Genomic DNA, 24,688 nt, shown 5'->3' on the forward strand with positions numbered 1-24,688 from the left:
TTGAAGACAAAAGGCTTTGATGAGTAGCCAGGTAGGAGAAACGGTCAGTGGTCACGCTGTCCTGTCCGTTAGGAGCTGACCAGACAGAAACAAATGCTGCAGCAGCATGACTAGGTCCCGGTCCAGACTCAGAGGAGGCCTGCCCTGCTGCCCTGTTCTGATCTCCTGTTCCTGACTATCACAAAACTGAGAGAGAACTCTGCCAAATGAGACATTGACAAGCAAAAAATGTATCTTGACAGTGAATAGCAATGACAAAGAACAATGACAAAGAACTATAGGCCTAGCTAGATTAAAGAGGCCCAAGTCTAAGGCAAGGGTTAATGACCTGTGATCAAAAATGGACACATTTCCAATGTGCTCCAAATGCCCAAAACTTTTATTCTTTAGCTAGATAAAACAAATCTAATGAAAACCTTCTATTTTATTTGAAGGAATCCTAACTGTATAACATTGATTGGAACATTCTCTAAGATAACTTGGCCACTGTAAATGATGTTGCTGTGTCTATAAAGCATCGTATGTGGGGGAAACTCCTATTTGTGTTCAAGCCTCTTCCAGCACACCCCCTCCCAGTCCCAGACAAACCCAGCTCCTATCCTGACAACACGGTGTGCTTTCCAGGCATGGACTGGCACAGTCACGGGTACAATAAGGCCTCAGAGTCTGATACCATCAAACATCCACTCACTGCCAATGTACACCAGAGTCATGCTAAGTTGTTCTAATCATACGAACCCACACGAAAACTGTATGCAATCAAAAGCAACTGCGAGGAGAATCAAGGAAATACAAGCGAGAATAAGTGCTGGTCTGTTCTTCAAAGCTGTTGTAAAGGACTCAAGAATGTTAAAGATGCACTTGACACCCACAGGACTGTTCTTTTCAAGGCACAATAATAATAGGTTAACGAATAAGTAACAAGCCAGTAATTACCGAAGACATAATAAATATGTCATGAAGTGTTTGATATATCAAAGACACAGCATACACTGTGGCTCCAACGTGAAATCTCTGGAATGTTTAAAACGCCGAAGCCTTGAAGTGCAACACGACATTCTGACACTTCAGAACCCCAAAAGAAGGCATTTTCCAAAATGTGTTGGGCTAAACAATACAACACCAATATTTCAAACAAACTTTCATCTTCTACAACATCCTGACCAGAGACGCAGCAGAGCAGACAAATAGTGGTGTGTCCTAGAGAGGTGAGGTGCCAGAGAGGTGCCAGAGAGGTGCCGGCCCCTGGCCTTTGTTAGCGTTGGCTGTTCCGACCACCATACTCACCGTCTGCTCGCCCAGCCGACAATGTCTCGGTCCCGGCGCTAGCGTAGCAGCAATGTGTAGGAGGGAGAAACTGAGCTGAGGCCCGAAAGCCATGGCAGGAAGAGGAAAGGCGGGGCAATGAATCACTCTCTTTGTCATATTGACCGGCAGGTAGGACAGGACAGGGCAGGACAGGAATGTCTTCGTATTGACTGTCAAGAGTCCTCAAGCTACTAGGACCTCAGATGATAGGTTCTTTGACCTGAGTCAACTGATCTACAACCACAGTGTGTAAGTGTTGAAGATGATGTCACATCCAAAGACACTAGTCCTACCCAGAGCCTAACATTTAGATATTCCAAACATATTCCGTACAGAAGTCTTGGATATAATCCAAATAGAAAGCTCTGGGCCTACCTATCGTATCATTACAATGTAATAATAAATGCTCTTACATAAGGCCATTGTGTTCGAAAAACGTTACACAACATACATTTTGATGTCTTTGTTTCCTCGCTGCCTGGCAGTAGTGATAAATCAATTCGAGACTCTCAAAAGCAAAACCGGCAAGTTCTTAATTCCTCTGCCCTTCAGTTTCATTTGATATATAAACCGTAATCAAATGCTTTAAAGATCAATCCAGTTTGTCACACTTTTCAGAGTGAAAGCAAAATTATTCTGTAGGCCAAAACACATTTAGGCTGAAATTGCACCCATTTCAATACATAAGAGTGCACAAATTTTGACCAGGGAACATACAGGCACCTCTCTCTCAGGCAGAGGCAGACCTTCAATCGAACACCAGACACACATACAGGGGAGAGACAATTGCAGGGCATCCTGGGTGAGGATTAAAAAAATAAAAATTCTTATTTACAATGACAGCCTACCCCGGCCAAACCCAGACGACGCTGGGCCAATTGTGCGCCACCCTATGGGACTCCCAATCACGGCCGGATGTGATACAGCCTGGATTCGAAGCAGGGACTGTAGTGACACCTCTTGCACTGAGATGCAGTGCCTTAGACCGCTGTGCCACTCGGGAGCCCAAATCATGCATGATTTGCATGACAAAATTACATAATGTCCTACTGGTAAATTAAAAATAAACAGACATTACTTAATTTAAGTGGGGATAAGAGATCCATCATTGTCAGAATGATTGGGAATTAATCAATGAAATTGTTCTGAGGAAGATTCAGGGGAGTATGAATATGACTGTGTTAATGCATTCACCCATGTGCGCGCACACACACGCGCACACACACGCACGCACAGTCTCATTCGGATGCTGACTAACAATAGTTCTAACATTGTGTAAACCACTTACCCCTCTGAACATCCAGCTGTCAGGCGACGGGCGGAGAGAGAAGGAGCTCTTTTTTTCCAGTGTCTGCCTGAAGAAGGAGAGGAGAGTAAGAGAGGGTCAGAGAAAGAAAAGAAAAGCCGTGTAAATCTCTGTCCATTAAACCACAATACAGTCCAAACAAAGACACTAAAGATACTGCAGCAGCCCCAGCCTCTAATCACATTCACTCAAGACATACCCTCAGAGACCAAACAAATGACATCACCACTCTGTTAATGTTAATGGGAACTTGCACTGGTGGAGTGGCCCTTTGAACTTCAGGAAACAGCTAATGGAGCCTGAACACACGCATGCACACACTCTCTCTCAGTCACACATACATACACACACAGCTGACGGAACCGGCACCCCCATGCAGGTCCCTAAACACTTATTCAAGTTTATTTTATTTTTAAAATATTTTCTACATTGTAGAATAACAGTGAAGACATCAAAACGATGAAATAACACAGGTGGAATCATGTAGTAACCAAAAAAAGTGTTAAACAAATCAAAATATATTTTATATTTGAGATTCTTCAAAGTAATTAATAAGTGTGCCTTGTTAAAAGTTCATTTGTTGAATTTCTTTCCTTCCTAATGAGTTTGAGCCAATCAGTGTTGTGACAAGGCAGGGGTGGTATACAAAAGACCAAGTCCATATTATGGCAAGAACAGTTCAAATAAGCAAAGAGAAATGACAGTTCACCATTACATTAAGGCATGAAGGTCAGTCGATTCTGAAAACGTCAAGAACTTCAAATGTTTCTTCAAGTGCAGTCGCAAAAACCATCTATGATGAAATTGGCTCTCATGAGGAACGCCACAGGAAAAGGAAGACCCAGAGTTACCTCTGCTGCAGATGATAAGTTCATTCGAGTTACCAGCCACAGAAATTGCAGCCCAAATAAATGCTTCACAGAGTTCAAGTAACACACACATCTCAACATCAACTGTTCAGAGCAGACTGCGTGAATCAGGCCTTCATGGTCTAATTGCTGCAAAGAAACAACTACTTAAGAACACCAATAAGAAGAAGAGACTTGCTTGGGCCAAGAAACACGTGCAATGGACATTGGACTGGTGCAAATATGTCCTTTTGGCCTGATGAGTCCAAATTTGAGATGCTTTGTTCAAACCTCTGTGTCTTTGTGAGACGCAGAGAACGTGAACGGTTTATCTCTGCATGTGGGGTTCCCAGCATGGAGGAGGAGGTGTGATGGTGTGGGGATGCTTTGCTGGTGACACTGTCTGTAATTTATTTAGAATTCAAGGCACATTTAACTTCTTGGTGACAGGGGGGCAGTGTTGAGTAGCTTTATGAATAAGGTGCCCAGTAAACTGCCTGCTACTCTGTCCCAGATGCTAATATATGCATATTATTAGTAGTATTGGATAGAAAACACTCTGAAGTTTCTAAAACTGTTTGAATGATGTCTGTCAGTATAACAGAACTCATATAGCAGGCGAAAACCTGAGATAAATCCAACCAGGAAGTGGGAAATCTGAGGTTTGTAGTTTCATTTAAGTGATTGCCTATAAAATATGCTGTGTCTATGGGGCCAGATTGCACTTCCCAGGGCTTCCAGCAGATGACAACAGTCTTTAGAAAGTTTTTTGAGGCTTCTATTGTGGAAGGGTGTTGAATAAGAGCTGTTTCAACAAGTGGACTAGGCTGTGGCCAATCAGTTGTTTACTGCGCGGTCACGCAGGTGCGCCGTTCCTTCTTTTTCCTCTGTAATGAATACGCTATTGTCCGGTTGGAATATTATTGAAGTTTCATTATAAAAACACCCTATGGATTGATTGTAAACATCGTTTGACATGTTTCTACAAACTGTAATGGAACTCTTTTGACTTTTCGTCTGGATGTTGCGCTCGCGCATTGTGCGATTGGAATAGTGAACTAAACGCAAGAACAAAACGGAGGTACATAAATATGGACATAAATATGGACATAAATATGGACGTAATCGAACAAATCAAGCATTTCTTGTGGATGTGGGAGTCCTGGGAGTGCATTCTGACGAAGATCAGCAAAGGTAAGTGAAGATTTATAATGCTATTTATGACTTTTGTTGAGTCCACAATTTGGCGGGTAACTGTATGGCTTGCTTTTGTGGCTTAACGCTGTTCTCAGATGATTGAATATTGTGCTTTTGCCGTAAAGCTTTTTTGAAATCTGACACAGCAGTTGCATTAAGAACAAGTTTATCTTTAATTCTATGTAAAACCTTTATCTTTCATCAAAATGTATTATGAGTATTTATGTTATTTGATGTGGCTCTCTGCTATTTCTCCGGATGTTTTGGAGGCTTTTCTGAACATGGTGCCAATGTAAACTGAGGTTTTTTGGATATAAATATGAACTTGATCGAACAAAACATACATGCATTGTGTAACATTGAGTCCTGGGAGTATCATCTGATGAAGGTCGTCAACGTTTAGTGATTAATTGTATCTATATTTCTGCTTTTTGTGACACCTCTCTTTGGTTGGAAAATGGTTGAATGCTTTTGATGACTACTTGCTGACCTAACATAATGATATGTTCTGCTTTCGCCGAAACGCCTTTTTGAAATCGGACACTGTGGTTGGATTAAAGAGAAGTGTATCTTTAAAATGGGGTAAAATACTTGTATGGTTGAGGAATTTTAATTATGAGATTTCTGTTGTTTTGAATTTGGAGCCCTGCAATTTCAGTGGCTGTTGGCGAGGTGGGACGCTAGCGTCCCGAACGATCCCAGAGAGGTTAACCAGCATGGCTACGACAGCATTCTGCAGCGATACACCATCCCATCTGGTTTGCGCTTAGTGGGACTGTCATTTGTTTTTCAACAGGATAATGACCCAACACACCTCCAGGTGGTGTAAGGGCTATTTCACCAAGAAGGAGAGTGATGGAGAACTGCATCAGATGACCTGCCTCCACAATCACCCGACCTCTACCCAATTGAGATGGTTTGGGATAAGTTGGACCGCAGAGTGAAGGAAAAGTGCTCAGCATATGTAGGAACTCCTTCAAGACTGTTGGAAAAGCATTCCAGGTGAAGCTGGTTGAGAGAATTTCAAGAGTGTGCAAAGCTGTCATCAAGGCAAAGGGTGGCTACTTTCAAGAATCTCAAATATAAAATATATTTTTATTTGTTTAACACTTTTTTTGGTTACTACATGATTCCATGTGTGTTATTTCATAGTTTTGATGTCTTCACTATTATTCTATAATGTAGAAAATAGTAAAAAATAATAATAAAGATAAACCCTTGAATGAGTAAGTGTGTCCAAACTTTTGACTGGTACTGTATATATATATATTTTTGGGGGGGCAGCTAACTTCCTTCAGTTCTACACATTTTGCAATGTGGCAAAGATAGAATGTGGAATTAATGGCAGTAGAGGCATAATCTGATTTTACTTATATCACAAATTGTGTAAAATAATTATTGTCAACCTAAAATATTGTCATATAATCATAAATACAGTTTATATCGGTGTAAAAAAAACATTAGGAACACCTTCCTAATATTGAATTCGTCAGGGCATGGACTACAAGGTGTCAAAAGCGTTCCACAGGGATGCTGGTCCATGTTGACTCCAGTGCTTCCCACAGTTGTGTCAAGTTGGCTGGATGTCCTTTGGGTGGCGGACCATTCTTGATACATACGGGGAAACTGTTGAGTTTGAAAAACCCATCAGTGTTGCAGTTCTTGACACACTTAAACCGGTGCACGTGGTACTACCATACCCCATTCAAAGGCACTTCAATGTTTTGTTTTGCCCATTCACCCTCTGAATGGCACACATACACAATCCATGTGTCAGTTGTCTCAAGGCTTAAAAATCCTTCTTTAACCCGAAGAGGATTAAATCTTCCCCTTGAAGTGGATTTAACAGGTGAAATGCATAAGGGATCATAGCTTTCACCTGGTCAGTCTATGTCATGGAAAGAGCAGTGTTTATAGGTTTTATACCAATTTTCTGAATAAATAGCCTCTAAAATACACTGTATATGTAAACAGACCATAAATGTCTCAATTGTTGTTTTCCTGGAAAGCTAAGCGTGCTATTATATGATACAATATCAGTACTTGTTGCATTTACAAATGGTCTAAGTCCTATCAGCTACTGATTTCAACCAGTGTATGGCTGTGGATTGACTGCATTGTTTAAGTGGAATGTTGATGTATTGGCAGTTAATTAGAAACATTTCTGGAATCATTCCTCTACAACTGGCTGTCTAACTAGCTAACAAACATAAGCCTACAGTGCAGATAAAATCTTCAAATTCATTATTTTACACTATCTTATCAAAGCACTGGCAAACCATGGTCGACCAACTCCCTGACAAAAATGGCTGAACTTTATTCCATCATAAGCAGGTTCATGTCCCTTCTATGTAGTATTTTAATTCCTAATTCTATGGGGGTGAGCTCTCCAGGGAGTTTGGGGTTCAGGGGTGTGTGGTACGCCAGTGCCTTTATGGTACACTCTTAGCACCTTTTTTTCTATCTGGAACCTAGAAGGGTTCATCGGCTGTCCCCATTGGAGAACCCTTTGAAGAATCATTTTTGGTTCCATGTAGAACCCTTTCCACAGCAGGTCCTACATGGAACACAAACGGGTTCTACATGGAACCAAAAAGGGTTCGACCTGGAACCAAAAAGGGTTCTCCTACGGGGACAGCCAAAGAACCCTTTTGGAACCCTTTTTTCTAAGATTGTAAGAGCTAATGGACAGAAGCAGCATTGTCTGAAGAGTCTGAAGATGGCCGTGATACATGGTTCATTGATGATTCAGGACCCTTCAAAGACCTAACGATGGTGATGATCAGAGCCATGTATTTATGTGACGGTGTGTTTAAAGCGTGCTTAAGAGTTCAAAACTGGGAAGCCAGGCTTGAGTCACAGACTGTAGGAATGACAGAGACAGATAAAATGGTTTTGTTTAAACAGCTGCAGCTGCTACAGTGAGGTTACATTAAGGCCTTGATGTCTGGGGGGGGGGGGGGGGGGGGGGGTTGAGTGGAGTGTGTGCCATGGATGCTCTGAAGGACAGACACAATTCCAACCTCTACTCCCAGGTTAGTCTCCTGTGACACACTGTAACATAAATGTTAACTGGCCAGCGCACGGGAGATTTTGTTCTGGGTTCAGACCTTTGTCCAAAAGGTGGCCAGCCAGTAAGTAGCTACGAGCTGAAATAAACAACAGTCAGGGTCACACAATAGGAAATAAGTTCAGTCAGTAGTCACTAGCACACAAATACAATAACCGAGTTAAACAACCATAGGTCTTGGCTCCTCCGTAAGGTCAGAGTTAGATAAAAAAAACTTCAGGCCTAAGTCTGTCAACAAGCTACGCACATGTCAGTAAAATATTGAATCAAATCAAATTTTATTGGTCACATACACATGGTTAGCAGATGTTAATGCGAGTGTAGCGAAATGCTTGTGCTTCTTGTTCCAACAGTGCAGTAATATATAACAAGTAATCTAACAATTCCCCAACAACTACCTAATACACACAAATCTAAAGGGGTGAACGGGAATATGTACATACAAGTATATGGATGGCTGAGCGGCATAGGCAATAGGCAATTTTATACCAATAGATGGTATAAAATACCGTTTATACATGTGATATGAGTAATGTAAGAAATGTAAACATTATGAAAGTGCCATTATTGAAAGTGGCATTGTTTAAAGTGACTAGTGATCCATTTATTAAAGTGTCCAGTGATTGGGTCTCAATGTAGGCAGCAGCCTCTCTGAGTTAGTGATTGCTGTTTAGTAGTCTGATGGCCTTGAGATAGAAGCTGTTTTTCAGTCTCTTGGTCCCAGCTTTGATGCACCTGTACTGACCTCGCCTTCTGGATGGTAGAGGTGTGAACAGGCAGTGGCTCAGTGGTTGTTGTCCTTGATGATCTTTTTGGCCTTCCTGTGACATCGGGTGCTGTAGGTGTCATGGAGGGCAGGTAGTTTGCCCCCAGTGAAGCGTTGTGCAGACCGCACAACCCTCTGGAGAGCCTTGCGGTTGAGGGCGATGCAGTTGCCGACAGGATGCTCTCGATTGTGCATCTGTAAACGTTTGTGAGGGTTTTGGGTGACAAGTCAAATTTCTTCAGCCTCCTGAGGTTGAAGAGGCGCTGCTGCGCCTTCTTCACCACGCTGTCTGTGTGGGTGGACCATTTCAGATGTGTACGCCGAGGAACTTAAAACTTTCCACCTTCTCCACTGCTGTCCCTTCGATGTGGATAGGGGGGTGCTCCCACTGCTGTTTCCTGAAGTCCACAATCATCTTCTTTGTTTTGTTGACGTTGAGTGAGAGGTTGTTTTCCTGACACCACACTCTGAGTCCCTTTACCTCCTTCCTGTAGGCTGTCTCGTCTTTGCTGGTAATCAAGCCCACTACTGTTGTGTCGTCTGCAAACTTGATGATTGAGTTGGAGGTGTGCATGGCCACGCAGTCATGGGTGAAAAGGGAGTACAGGAGGGGGCTGAGCATGGACCCTTGTGGGGCCCCAGTGTTGAGGGTTAGCGAAGCGGAGATGTTGTTTCCTACCTTCACCACCTGGGGGCAGCCCGTCAGAAAGTCCAGGACCCAATTGCACAGGGTGGGGTTGAGACCCAGGGCCTCCAGCTTGATGATGAGCTTGGAGGGTACTATGGTGTTGAATGCTGAGCTGTAGTCAATGAACAGCATTCTTACATAGGTAATCCTTTTGTGATGGCAATAGCCTGTTGGGGTGGTATGCATATTGAAGTGGGCCTATGGTGGATGGTAAGGTGGAGGTGATTTGATCCTTGACTAGTCTCTCAAAGCACTTCATGATGACAGAAGTGAGTGCTATGGGGCGGTAGTCATTTGGTTCAGTTTTCTTTGCCTTCTTGGGTACAGGAACAATGGTAGCCATCTTGAAGCATGTGGGGACAACAGACTGGGATAGGGAGAGATTGAATATGTCCGTGAACACACCAGCCAGCTGGTCTGCGCATGCTCTGAGGACGAGGCTAGTAGAGTAGACTACTGTTCTCTGTCTGAGAACACCAAGCATCAATCATCATCCACATACCAACATTCCTCTTCTCTCTCTCTATCTACCTCTCTCATTCACACTTTCTCTCTCTCTCCCTCACCCCTTGCAGGAAGAAAACACTCCTGTATCTCAACTAAAAGCTTTACCTTAGCTTCTGCTCCAAACTATGACCAGGAGCTATTGACACCCTGCGAAACTCTCCACTAAAATCACCTACTGACAACATGGGTTAACCATTCGTTACTGCACACCTTAGACAAATATAAGTCAGTTTAGGACACTCAGGAAGAACATTAACCCACTGTTTGACAGTAATAATATTCTAGTCAGTATAGCTGATTAGATTTGTGCTTCATTTTCCTAAGGGTAACTTAATTATGAGATAAATATAAAATCATAATGTGATGTAAGTGTATATTAATATGATCTTAGTGTATAATCTAATATTATAATACTAATATTATTTTCAGAGATTCTCCTTCTAACTCCCTGGATGAAAGATTGATCCTGTGCGATTCCGTGTATGTTTTGATATGAGTCTGTTGCCTAACTTCATCTAGCTCTGTTTTTCATCATCATTCCACAGAATAGTACACTCTTAGAAAAAAAGGTGCTAAATAGAACCATACAAGGTTCTTCGGTTTGTCCCCATAGGGGAACCACCCTTTTTAGTCCTGGGTAGAACCCTTTACTGAGGATTTTACCTAGAACCCCATTTTATCCTCTGAAGGTTCTTCCTAGAACTGTCTATGAAGGGTTCTACCAAGAACCCTTTTACCTTTGGAGGTTTCTTCAGAGAACCTTCTATGAACGGGTAGAACCCACCAGCCTTATTAGCCTTTAAAATGTAACGATTTATGACAATACATAACATACACTACTGGTCAAAGGTTTTAGAACACCTACTCATTCAAGGGTTTTTCTTTATTCTTCCTATTTTCTACATTGTAGAATAATAGTGAAGACATCAAAACTATGAAGTAATACATATGGAATCATGTTATAACCAAAAAAGTGTTAAAATATATTTTATATTTGAGATTCTTCAAATAGCCACCCTTTGCCTTGATGACAGCTTTGCACACTCTTGGCATTCTCTCAACCAGCTTGACCTGGAATGCTTTTCCAACAGTCTTGAAGGAGATCCCACATATGCTGAGCACTTGTTGGCTGCTTTTCCTTCACTCTGCGGTCCAGCTCATCCCAAACCATCTCAATATGGTTGAGTTCAGGGGATTGTGGAGGCCAGGTCATCTGATGCAGCACTCCATCACTCTCCTTCTTGGTAAAATAGCCCTTTCACAGCCTGGAGTTGTGTTGGGTTATTGTCCTGTTGAAAAACAAATGATAGTCCCACTAACCACTAGGGGCGGCAGGGTAGCCTGGTTAGAGCGTTGGACTAGTAACCGAAAGGTTGCAAGTTCGAATCCCCAAGATGACAAGCTGACCCACTGTTCCTAGGCCGTCATTGAAAATAAGAATTTGTTCTTAACTGACTTGCCTAGTAAAATAAAGGTAAAAATTAAAAATAAACCCAAACCAGATGGGATGGCATATCGCTGCAGAATGCTGTGGTAGACATGCTGCTTAAGTGTGCCTTGAATTCTAAATATATCACAGACGGTGTCACCAGCAAAGCACCATAACACCACCTCCTCTATGCTTCACGGTGGGAACCACACATGCGGAGGTCATCCGTTCATCCACACCGCGTCTCACAAAGACACAGAGGTTGAAACAAAAAATCTCCAATTTGGACTCCCGACCAAAGAACACATTTCCACCGGTCTAACGGCCATTGCTCGTGTTTCTTGGCCCAAGCAAGTCTCTTCTTATTATTGGTGTCCTTTAGTAGGGGTTTCTTTGCAGCAATTAGACCATGAAGGCCTGATTCATGCAGTCAACTCTGAACAGTTGATGTTGAGATGTGTCTGTTACTTGAACTCTGTGAAGCATTTATTTGGGCTGCATTTTCTCAGGCTGGTAACTCGAATGAACTTATCCTCTGCAGCCTAGAGGTAACTCTAGGTATTACATTCTGGTGGCGGTCCTCATGAGAGCCAGTTTCATCAAAGCGCTTGATGTTTTTTGCGACTGCACTTGAAGAAACATTCAAAGTTCTTGACATTTTCAGAATTGACTGACCTTCATGTCTTAAAGTAATGATGGACTGTCATTTCTCTTTGCTTATTTGAGCTGTTCTTGCCATAATATGGACTATGGACTTGGACTTTTATGGACTTGGATATGGACTTTTACCAAATAAGACTATATTCTGTATACCACCCCTACCTTGTCACAACACAACTGATTGGCTCAAACGCATTAAGAAGGAAAATAAATTCCACAAATTAACTTTTAAGGGGACATAGCTGTTAATTGAAATGCATTCCAGGTGACTACCTCATGAAGCTGGTTGAGAGAATGCCAAGATTGTGCAAAGCTGTCATCAAGGCAAAGGGTGGCTATTTGAAGAATCTCAAATATAAAATCTATTTTGATGTGTAACACTTTTTTGCTTCCTACATGATTCCATATGTGTTATTTCATAGATTTGATGTCTTCAATATTATTCTACAATGTAGAAAATAGTCAAAATAAAGAAAAACCCTTAAATTAGTAGATGTTCTAAAACTTTGGACCGGTAGTGTATACCATATGGCCCTTCTTTAAGGGCCTAGTTACAGTTGAAGTCGGAAGTTTACATACACCTTAGCCAAATACATTTAAACTCAGTTTTTCACAATTCCTGACATTTAATCAGAGTAAAAATTCCCTGTCTTAGGTCAGTTAGGATCACCACTTTATTTTAAGAATGTGAAATGTCAGAATAATAGTAGAGAGATGTCACATACATAAAAAATGGAGCGGCGATGGCTAGAAAGCCGGTGACGGCGACCGCCGAATGCCGTCCAAACAAGGAGAGGAGCCGACTTCGGCGGAAGTCGTGACAAGAGAAAGATTTATTTCAGCTTTTATTTCTTTCATCACATTCCCAGTGGGTCAGAAGTTTACATACACTCAATTAGTATTTGGTACAGTAGCATTGCCTTTAAATTGTTTAACTTGGGTCAAACGTTTTGGGTAGCCTTCCACAATAAATTGGGTGAATTTGGCCCATTCCTCCTGACAGAGCTAGTGTAACTGAGTCAGGTTTGTAGGCCTCCTTGCTCGCACACGCTTTATCAGTTCTGCCCACAAATGTTCTATGGGCTTAAGGTCAGGGCTTTGAGATGGCCGCTCCAATACCTTGACTTTGTTGTCCTTACGCCATTTTGCCACAACTTTGGAAGTATGCTTGGGGTCATTGTCCATTGTCAACTTCCTGACTGATGTTTTGAGATGTTGCTTCAATATATCCACATAATTTTCCCTCCTCATGAAGCCATCTATTTTGTGAAGTGCACCTGTCCCTCCTGCAACAAAGCACCCCCACAACATGATGCTGCCACCCCCGTGCTTCACGGTTGGGATGGTGTTCTTCGGCTTGCAAGCCTCCCCCTTTTTCCTCCAAACATAACGATGGTCATTATGGCCAAACAGTTCTATTTTTGTTTCATTCGACCAGAGGATATTTCTCTAAAAAGTACAATCTTTGTTACCATGTGCAGTTGCAAACCGTAGTCTGGCTTTTTTATGGTGGTTTTGGAGCAGTGGCTTCTTCCTTGCTGGGCTACCTTTCAGATTATGTCAATATAGGACTCGTTTTACTGTGGATATAGATCATTTTGTAACTGTTTGCTCCAGCATCTTCACAAGGTCCTTTGCTGTTGTTATGGGTTTGATTTGCACTTTTTGCACCAAAGTACGTTCATCTCTAGGAGACAGAATGCTTCTCCTTCCTGGGCGGTATGACTGCTTCGTGGTCCCATGATGTTTATATTTGCGTAACATTGTTTGTTACGTGGTACCTTCAGGCATTTGGAAATTGCTCCCAATGATGAACCAGACTTGTGGAGGCCTAAAAAGAAAATTCTGAAGTCTTGGCTGATTTCTTTTGATTTTCCCATGATGTCAAGCAAAGAGGCACTGAGTTTGAAGGTAGGCCTTGAAATACATCCACAGGTATACCTCCAATTGACTCAAATTATGTCAATTAGCCTATCAGAAGCTTCTAAAACCATGACAACATCTTCTGGAATTTTCCAAGCTGTTTATAGGCACAGTCAACTTAGTATATGTAAGCGTCTGAGTGTGAAAATAATCTGTGAAATAATCTGTCTGTATTGTTGGGGAAATTACTTGTGTCATGCACATGGTAGATATCCTAACCGACTTGCCAAAACTATCGTTTGTTAACAAGAAATTTGTGGAGTGGTTGAAAAACAAGTTTTAATGACTTGAGTGTAAGTGTATGTAAACTTCCGACTTTACCTGTATATCCTAACACCGTGGTGTTGGGAATCTCCTGGTTTACAGGCCACATCACACCTGCAAGTTACATCATTCTGCCTTGCAAAGTGATGTGCAATTCCTATTGGAATCCAGAGTTAGGTTGTCCAACAAGTGGAATTGTTGATTACTCAAAACCTGCATTCAGAATGATTGACTATGAAGACTACCCTAGTCATCTAAACTGGAACAACCATCTCAGTAACAGTTGCAATAAATCCAATTACTAACAGATTGGATTAGTTTATAAAATGGTATGTTATCTTTGTGTAGTATAAAAGGTATCAACCAATCAAAAACACAGATATTTCAGTAAAACAAACAATTCTTTAAATCTCCCTGCAATAGAGCATGCTGGGAAATATTATATATGGTTCTATGTAGAACCCCTTCTTGCCTTCCAAACAATCCTTCTTGCCTTCCAAAGAATCATGAAAGAACCCTTTCTTCCAAAAACAGTTATTAGGATGTTAAAGGTTCTAAGTAGAAACCTTTGACTTACAAAGAACCCTTCCCAAAAAGGGTTATTCTGATCAGAACGGTTCTTGGTAGAACCCTATCCCTCCACAAGAGTGGAGTAACCCTTTTTTTTATATCTGACCATTCCATGTGTTGTTGGTTCATAGAAGAGTGCGTGCTTCTTTACATACAGTACCTTCAGAAAGTATTCATACCACTTGACTCATACCACTTGACTTGTTGTGTTACAGCCTGAATTTAAAATGTATTAAATGTATTTTTTTACTCACTCATCTACACACAATACCCCTAAATAACAAAGTAGAAACATGTTTTTCAAATTTTAGCAAATTTATTGAAAATGAAATACAGAACAATCTTATTTACACACAGTGGCGTGAAAATGTTTCTTTTTGATACTAAATGTTATCAGATCTTCAACAAAAACCTAATATTAGATAAAGGGAACCAAATAACAAAATAAAAGTATACTTATTTTATTGATTTAATTAACAAAGTTATGCAACACCCAATTCCCCTGTGTGAAAAAGTGATTTCCCCCTTACACTCAGTAACTGGTTGTGCCACCTTTTAGCTGCAATGACTGCAACCAAATGCTACACTATCAGTCTCACATCGCTGTGGACGAATTTTGGCCCACTTTTGCCTGCAGAGCTGCTTTAACTGAGAGTTCAAGTATGAACTGCTCGTTTCAAGTCCTGCCACAACATCTCAATTGGGATTAGGTCTGGACTTTGACTAGAGCCTTCCAAAACGTCAAATTTGTTGCCTTTTAAACATTTTTATGTAGCCTTGATTGTGTGTTTGGGGTCATTATCTTGCTGCATGACCCAGCTGCGTTTCAGCTTCAGCTCACAGAAGGATGGCCTGACATTCTCCTGCAGAATTCTCTGATACAGAGCAGAATTCATTGTTCCTTCTATCAAAGCATGTCATCCAGGTCCGTTGGTATGAGGTTCTTACTATGGAATGCAGTGTTTGGTTTTCGCAAGACATAATGGGACCCATCTCGTACAAAATACAAATCAGTTGTGTGTAGAGTACAACTTCAGCTATCTAAACAGAACTAGAATGGCATTTCTAGTTCAATGGTCTATTTGCCCATATCTAAGGATTTGTCTTCTAACACACTGACATGCACAGCTCTCTGGGTGAGATTCTGTCTGTCTAGCACACTGACGTGCACAGCTCTCTGGGTGAGATTCTGTCTGTCTAACACACTGATGTGCACAGCTCTCTGGGTGAGGTTCTGTCTGTCTAACACACTGACAACCACACTGCCCTACCAAGCAAAAAGGCAGTAACTGCTCATAGCGTGGAACTGAGAAAAATGGCTTTTTAATTCTCCAGACAAATTCATTCTAGGGAGATTGGAGATGTAGTGATCTGTTGTCTTACTGTAAGCAATTTGTTAATTCATGTTGACCCTGACCTCTGACATGACCTTTGACCCTTAAATGGCAGTTACTGCCTTCTTCCTTGGCATGATATTTTACAAATTGCAGGGTAATACCAAAGCAAAAAGCAGTATCTGCCATTTTAATTTGTTAGTTTACTATACTTCTCATTTGTGCTATTAATAAAATAGCAGTGTAATTACTGACAGTGTAACAGGGTTGAAACGGAATCCTTTGTGTGTCTTCCACTAAGATGCCAGTTACATTTACATGGAGATGTAGGTTCTGCGTCAGTCACATAACATACTGTGTTTTACATGTTGCCCATGTCTTTTTATAAGAATAAATGTGAAAAGCAGCACTGCAATTGTTTGAATTACATGAAAGGATTACCTATCTTGCAATATATAAAGATGTATTGGAACATGATAGAAGTATGATGTAAGGTAATACTAATTGTAAACAATTAGCATGAGATTGCAAATTAAATTATTTGAATATATTTAAAAAATATATATATATTTAGTTACATAGACCGTTTTGAATAAATAACAGCTTTAAAAATGTATTTTAAACAGATTTACATTTTCATATTCATAAGAGAACACAAACGACATTTACAGTAGCTACAATTGATAAAATGCTGAATAGTTACATTTTATTTTTAAGTATAATTTTCATTTCATTATTAAGTAAAGCTATAGTGCTCTTCCATATCACTCCTCATCGTCAGCAATGCTGTTCACAGCCAAGGCATTCCAGAACTTAGATTTGCAGCCATCAGAGGACACAGCTTGGTGATGATGTCCATCTTCTTGGACTCTTGCCCTATTGCTTATTTAGATTGCATGGATGGACATTGACAGGAAAAAAACATAGTATTGACGTGGTTGTACAGTCCTAATGCACCCTCACATGGCAACGTTGATTCCCATAGATACTACAATAATCTAGGCCACAGGGATTGGTGGAAGTCATTTTTGCAAAACAGTTTTTTCCCGCTATCATGTAATGATGGCACCTAAGCAGACACATTGAGCACACATTGGGCATGCCACAGCTTGTTGTGCTAATTACAGTGGCTTGTGAAAGTATTCACCCCCCCTGGCATTTTTCCTATTTAATTGCCTTACAACCTGGAATTAAAATATATATATTTTTTAGGTTTGTATCATTTGATTTACACAACACGTCACCTTGAAGATGCAAAATATTTTTTTCTTGTGAAACAAACAAGACAAAAAAATTGAGAACTTGAGCGTGCGTAACTATTCAACCCCCCCAAAGTCAATACTTTGTAGAGCCACCTTTTGCAGCAATTAGCACTGCAAGTCTCTTGGGGTATGTCTCTTTAAGCTTGGCACAGATAGCCATTAGGATTTTTGCCCATTCTTCAATTAAAAACTGCTCCAGCTCCTTCAAGTTGGATGGGTTCCGCTGGTGTACAGCAATCTTTAAGTCTTACCACAGATTCTCAATTGGATTGAGGTCTGGGATTTGACTAGGCCATTCCAAGACATTTAAATGTTTCCTCTTAAACCACTTGAGTGTTGCTTTAGCAGTATGCATAGGGTCATTGTCCTGCTGGAAGGTGAACCCCCGTCCCAGTCTCAAATCTCTGGAAGACTGAAACAGGTTTCCCTCAAGAATTTCCCTGTATTTAGCGCCATCCAACATTCCTTCAATTCTGACCAGTTTCCCAGTCCCTTCTGATGAAAAAGATGGTGTTCTCGGGGTGATGAGAGATGTTAGGTTTGGGCCAGACATAGCGTTTTCCTTGATGGCCAAAAAACTCCATTTTAGTTTCATCTGACCAGAGTACCTTCTTCCATATGTTTGGGGAGTCTCCCACATGCCTTTTGGTGAACACCAAAGGTGCTTGATTACTTTTTTCTTGAAGCAATGTTTTTTTTCTAGTCACTCTACCGTAAAGCCCAGCTCTGTGGAGTGTACGGCTTAAAGTGGTCCTATGGACAGGTACTCCAATCTCCACTGTGGAGCTGTGCAGCTCGATCAGGGTTATCTTTGGTCTCTTTGCTGCCTCTCTGGTTAATGCTCTCCTTGCCTGGTCCGTGAGTTTTGGTGGGCGGCCCTCTCTTGGCAGGTTTGTTCTGGTGCCATATTCATATTTTTTTTAAATAACGGATTTAATGGTGCTCCGTGGGATGATCAAAGTTTAGTATATTTTTTATAACCCAACCCTGATCTTTACTTCTCCACAAGTTTGTCCCTGACTTGTTTGGAGAGCTCCTTGGTCTTCATGGGGTCGCTTGCAACAACATAGGAAAAACGCCAAGGGGGATGAATACTTTTGCAAGGCACTGTACATACACCACCAACAAAGGTAATGGATAAAATGTTGGATTTTAACTTTCCTGACCGGGACAGTCACTCAATACTGGAATATAAAAGATAGCCAGAAACCCTGGACATGTCAGTAGATATATTATGAATGAGGTAGCAATGCTGTGTGTGTGCTCAACCAGAAAACGAGTGAGCGTGGCTTTTGACAATTCAGTATGGGGTGCACGTCTAACTGACTGTCAGCTGGCTAGAGATCGTTTGTGTGGTGGAATGTTACTGATTCAAATAGCCCATTGAATGTCAGAATAAAAGTATAGGGATTATATTCGTTATAGGGATAAGAGATTTAAAGCTAGTATAAATTACTGGGAGCAGGTAGCACAAATATATTGCTTCATGCTAATGCTAGCTAGGTAAGTTTTTACGCTTTGGTAGGGGCGAGTCAGTTACAGCTGGGTGGCTGTCACTGGCTAGAAATCGTGTGTGTGGTGTACTGATTCAAAGAAACCATCAGATGAAATTTCAGAATATAATTTATTATAAGGCTAATAGATTAGTATCAATTTGCAGATCTCCTCTTATGGGAGCCAGTAGCATTGTTAGTCTATGCTCGCTAGCTAGTTAGTGAGGTTCTGTCTAACACACTGACATGCACAGCTCTCTGGGTGAGGTTCTTTCTTCATGTCTCCAGTGGGTGATGAAGTCCCTTCCATCTATGCAATGTATTACAGGTTATGGACATGGAGTGCATGATATTCCATCCTGGATATGACAGAGTTTGCCTCACGGGTCTGGCAGGCAGAGTTGAATAACTACAGGCAGATGTGAGATGCAGGAGGATGACCATCTTCTCATACTGAGTAACCTACATAGAGTAATATGAGAAGAATGCAATTGCTCAACTTGTGAAGATATTCTAAACAAAGTGTTTTGATAACTTTCAAGCGTATCGCTTCCATATAGAATAAACCAACAACAGCACAAAACGGTTGAAGCAGTGATCTGCTAACATAACAATGTGCAAATATTACACCTCTCTTTCATCTTTTGCTGTCCTTCACAGCCAATACAGATACTGTACATTTCAACAGTTTGTCTGGTGGTGCTGGGGCTACCTTGCCAAATGACGTCAGTCGTTATTCCTTCCTGTATTGCTTCCATTGTTCCATACACACTACTGTACTCCCCTATTCCCCTTGCATGTTTTATGTAATCCATTAAAAGCAAAGTCATGGAAAGCTACATAACTAAAGATTAACAAATATCATGCAGAATATGAACATTTGCCAAAACAGCACTTCAGAATGCAAGATAAGGATATTTAAAAATACTTTTAGATAAAATGGTGACAGTACAATGCATCTTGAAAATGGATGGCTAGAACAGGCCTGGTGAGAATAGGGTGACCGTTTCCATCTGTTTAGAAAGGGCAGACAAAATGACACAACTTCACTCATGTTCCTCCATTCAACAGTCAATCCCCCTCTCAGTAAAACAAACCCCTGGGGCCATCTAGTGGTCAAAAGGTGCCCAACATCAACCAATGCATCTCTAGTCGACACTGAACGGTCATGCAGTTATGACAGAGTAGGGCCAGGACTTTTCCTGATCAACAGAGTTATTTTTTCTCTAACCAGGGGACCTGACTTGGAACAACTCCTGGCCCAGTAACAGCACATGAGGGAAGATGAACCTTCACTTTAAAACAAAACTAACCCACTACAGGCCATAACTGACTGTCAGGTTTCAAAAGTCAATCTAAGAAAACATACTATACTTCATCTGGGCTATACTCGGCCTTGTCTCAGGGTCGTAAGTTTGTGGTCTGTTGATATCCTTTAAGTTGTGTGTGGGGTGTGCTTTGGCAAAGTGGGTGGGGTTATATCCTTTCTGGTTGGCCCCTGGATGAGGCCACAGTGTCTTCCTAGGTTCCTGTCTTCTAAGGAGTTTTTCCTATGGAATGGCATCAAACACCTGGAAACCATGTGTTTGATGTATTTGATTCCATTCCATCTATTCCGCTCCAGTCATTACCACGAGCCCGTTCTACACACAATACCCCATAATGACAAAGTGGAAACATATTTTTTTTCCATTTTAGAAAATGTATTGAAAATCAAATACAGAAATAACTAATTTACATAAGCATTCACATCCCTGAGTCAATACATGTTAAAATCACCTTTGGCAAATATTAGAGCTGTGAGTCTTTCTGGGTAAATCTCTAAGAGTTTGTAAACCTAGATTGTACAATATTTTCCCAATATTCTTTTCAGAATTCTTCAAGCTCTGTCAAATTGGTTGTTGATCATTACTAGACAGCCATTTTCAGGTCTTTCCATTGGTTTTTAAGCTGATTTAAGTCAAAACTGTAACTAGGCCACTCAGTAACGTTCAATGTTGTCTTGGCAAGGAACTCCAGTGTATATTTGGCCTTGTGTTTTACATTAGGTTATTGTCCTGCTGAAAGGTGAATTTGTTCACAGTGTATGTTGGAAGGCAGATTGAACCAGGTTTTACCAGGATTTTGCCTGTGCTTAGCTCTATTCCGTTTCTCTTTATCCTAAAAAGCTCCCTAGTACTTGCCGATGACAAGCATACCCATAACATGATGCAGCCACCACCATGCTTGAAAATATGAAGAGTGGTACTTAGTGATGTGTTGTGTTGGATTTACCCCAAACATAACACTTTGTATTCAGGACATAAAGGTCATTTCAACTTATACATACGAACAACAACTTACTGACGAACACAAACAATGACTACATCTCATCTGCCCAGACCTGCATAATCACATCCCCATTTCTAGTGCCTCCATTATTGTTTGCCACTTGGCCTTAAATTGTTTCAATTTGTTTTTCTCAGTTGCCCAAACTATTTAAAAATGTAAATAATAAATAATTTGTGAATAACATTTGGAACATCTTTATCCTTTTGAAACCTTTGAGTGCAATGTTAACTGTATATTATTTGATATTTTTGTTGTTGATGTAGTTTTTTGTTTGTTCTCACTTTTGTTTATTGTTTATTTCACTTTCTTTGGCAATGTAAAGATATGTAAGATGTAAAGAGAGTAAGATGGCGCAGGCAGACATGGCAGCTCTGCTTCTAGCTCCTAAGCAACTTTGCAGTATTTTGTCTTTTTGTGTGTTATTTCTTACATTATTAGCCCAGAATGTTTTTGTGTTATTACATACAGTCAGAGCAGCGGTAACTCACCAGCATTACGACCAGGAATATGGCTTTCACTAATTGGATCCTTTGATCATACCCTCCAGGGTAATTGAACTTATCCCAGAGGCTGCTCCAAGTCACCGCTGGCGGAGAAGTGTTATTTGGAATGGACTTCTAGTCCAACTCAGGAAGTGAGCACACCATCCACCACTTCCGAGTATATTACTCGCTAATGTTCAGTCTCTGTGTCATGTTCTGACCTTAGTTATTTTATTATGTCTTTGTTTTAGTATGGTCAGGACGTGAGTTGGGTGGGTTGTCTATGTTCGTTTTTCTATGATTTGGGATTGCTGTGTTCGGCCTGGTATGGTTCTCAATCAGAGGCAGCTGTCAACCGTTGTCCCGGAATGAGAATCATACTTAGGTAGCCTGGTTTAACTTTTGAGTTGTGGGTGTTTGTTTTCCGTGTCAGTGTTTGCTCCACACGGTACTGTTTCGGTTTAGTTATTTCACGTTGTCGTTTATTGTTTTTGTTTCAGTGTTCACGTTTCTTATTAAATATTAAGATGAACACTTACCACGCTGCGCTTTGGTCCTCTCCTTCATACGACGACCGTTACAGAAACACCCACCACCAAAGGACCAAGCAGCGTAGTGACGAGAGGCAGCGATACTTGGAGAACTGGACTTGGGAGGAGATTCTGGAGGGCAAGGGACCCTGGGCACAGGCTGGAGAATATCACCGCCCCAAGGCTGAGCTGGAGGCAGCGAAAGCGGAGAGGCGGCGGAATGAGAAGGCAGCACGGCAGCGCGGCTGGAAGCCCGAGAGGCAGCCCCAAACATTTATTGGGTGGGGGCACACGGGGAGTGTGGCTAAGTCAGGTAGGAGACCTGAGACAACTCCCCGTGCTTACCGTGGTGGGCGTCGTACTGGTCAGGCACCGTGTTATGCGGTGGAGCGCACGGTGTCCCCAGTACGCGTGCTTAGCCCGGTGCTCTACATCCCAGCTCCCCGGCTCGGCCGGGCTAGAGTGGGCATCGAGCCAGGTGCCATGAAGCCGGCAATGTGCATCTGGTCTCCAGTGCATCTCCTCGGGCCGGGGTACATGGCACCAGCCCTACGCATGGTGTCCCCGGTTCGCCAGCACAGCCCAGTGCGGGCTATTCCACCTCGCCGCACTGGCCTGGCTACAGGGAGCATTCAGCCAGGTAGGGTTGGGCAGGCTCGGTGCTCGAGACCTCCAGTGCGCCTTCACGGTCCGGTCTATCCGGTGCCACCTCCACGCACCAGCCCTCCGGTGGCAGTCCCCCGCACCAGGCTGTCTCTCCGTCTCCTTCCTACAGGTGCTCCCGCCTGTCCAGCGCAGCCAGAGCCTTCCTCCTGCCCAGCGTTGCCAGAGTCTCCCGTCTGTCCTGAGCTGCCAAAGCCGTAAGTCAGTCAGGAGCTGCCAGAGCCGTCAGTCAGCCAGGAGCTGCCAGAGCCGTCAGTCAGCCAGGAGCTGCCAGAGCTGTCCGTCAGCCAAGAGCTGCCGGAATCGCCCTTCACTCCGGAGCTGCCGGAGTCTCCCGCCTGTCCGGTGCTGCCGGAATCTCGCATCCATCCGGTGCTGCCAGAATCTCCCGTCCGTCCGGTGCTGCCGGAATCTCCCGTCCGTTCGGGACCCGTGGCTTGGGTCTCCAGCCCGAGGTCGGTGGCGAGGGTCGCCGCGTTAAAGAGGCCACGGAGGCGGGTAGAGAGGCGGAGAAGGACTATGGTGGAGTGGGGTCCACATCCCGCGCCAGAGCCGCCACCGCGAACAGACACCCACCCAGACCCTCCCCTATAGGTTTAGGTTTTTGCGGCCGGAGTCCGCACCTTTGGGGGGGATACTGTCATGTTCTGACCTTAGTTATTTTATTATGTCTTTGTTTTAGTATGGTCAGGGTGTGAGTTGGGTGGGTTGTCTATGTTCGTTTTTCTATGATTTGGGATTGCTGTGTTCGGCCTGGTATGGTTCTCAATCAGAGGCAGCTGTCAATCGTTGTCCCTGATATAGAATCATACTTAGGTAGCCTGGTTTCACTTTTGAGTTGTGGGTGTCAGTGTTTGCTCCACACGGTACTGTTTCGGTTGAGTTATTTCACGTTGTCGTTTATTGTTTTTGTTTCAGTCTTCACGTTTCTTATTAAATATCAAGATGAACACTTACCACGCTGCGCTTTGGTCCTCTCCTTCATACGACGACCGTTACACTCTGGACAATAAAGTAGACGAGCTCAGGGCGAAGATCTTCTTCCAGAGAGACATCAGGGACCGTAACATACTTTGTTCCACGGAATCATGGCTCTCTCGGGATATACTGTCCCCATATATTGTCCTCAGTTCATCGTGCAGACAGGAACAAAGAACTCTCTGGGAAGAAGAAAGGCGGGGGTGTATGCTTCATGATTAACTACTCATGGTGTGATTGTGATAACATACAGAAAGTCCTTTTGTTCACCCGACCTAGAATACCTCACAATCAAATGCCGAATGTATTACCTCCCAAGGAAATTCTCTTTGGTTATAGTCACAGCCGTGTACATTCCCCCTCAAGCCGATACCACGACGGCCCTCAATGAACTACACTGGACTTTTTGTAAACTGTAAATCAGCTGTGGATTTTAACAAAGCAAATTTGAGGAAAACGCTACCGAAGTTATATCAACACATTGACAAATGCCTATAATGCCCTCCCACGCCCTGCCTTTGGCAAATCAGATCACAACTCCATTTTCCTCCTCTCTTCCTATAGGCAGAAACTCAAACAGGAAGTACACATGCTACGGTCTATTCAACACTGGTTTGACCAAATGAAATCCATGCTTCAAGATTGTTTTGATCACGCGGACTGGGATATGTTCCGGGTAGCCTCTGAGAATAACATTGACACTTACATGGATACGGTAACTGAGTTCATCAGGAAGTGTATATGGCATGTTGTTCCCACTGTGACAATTAAAACCTACCCAAACCAGAAACTGTGGATCGATGGCAGCGTTTGCGCAAAACTGAAAGCGCGAACCACCGCAATTAACCATGGCAAGGTGAGTGGAAATACGGTCTAATACAAACAGTGTAGTTATTCCCTCCATAAGACAATCAAACAGGCAAAACGTCAGTACAAAGACAAAGTGGAGTCACAATTCAACGGCTCAGACACGAGACTTATGTGGCAGGGTCTACAAACAATCACGGATTACAAAGTGAAAACCAACATGTTGCGGACACCGATGTCTTGCTCCCAGACAAGCTAAAAACCTTCTTTGC

At 42.3% G+C, this 24,688-nt stretch overlaps 1 protein-coding gene across 1 annotated transcript in view; it reads right to left on the bottom strand.

Annotated features, from left to right (window-relative positions):
- LOC110527722 (rho guanine nucleotide exchange factor 3) overlaps positions 1-24,688 on the bottom strand; it is a 121,412-nt gene that overhangs the window by 84,881 nt on the left and 11,843 nt on the right. The window contains exon 2 of the mRNA XM_021609182.2: positions 2,597-2,663. Within this exon, the coding sequence (XP_021464857.2) occupies positions 2,597-2,663 (67 nt within the window). The remainder of the gene's footprint in view (positions 1-2,596; positions 2,664-24,688) is intronic.

This window comes from Oncorhynchus mykiss, chromosome 7 (assembly GCF_013265735.2).
Source record: "Oncorhynchus mykiss isolate Arlee chromosome 7, USDA_OmykA_1.1, whole genome shotgun sequence".
Lineage (NCBI taxonomy): Eukaryota > Metazoa > Chordata > Actinopteri > Salmoniformes > Salmonidae > Oncorhynchus > Oncorhynchus mykiss.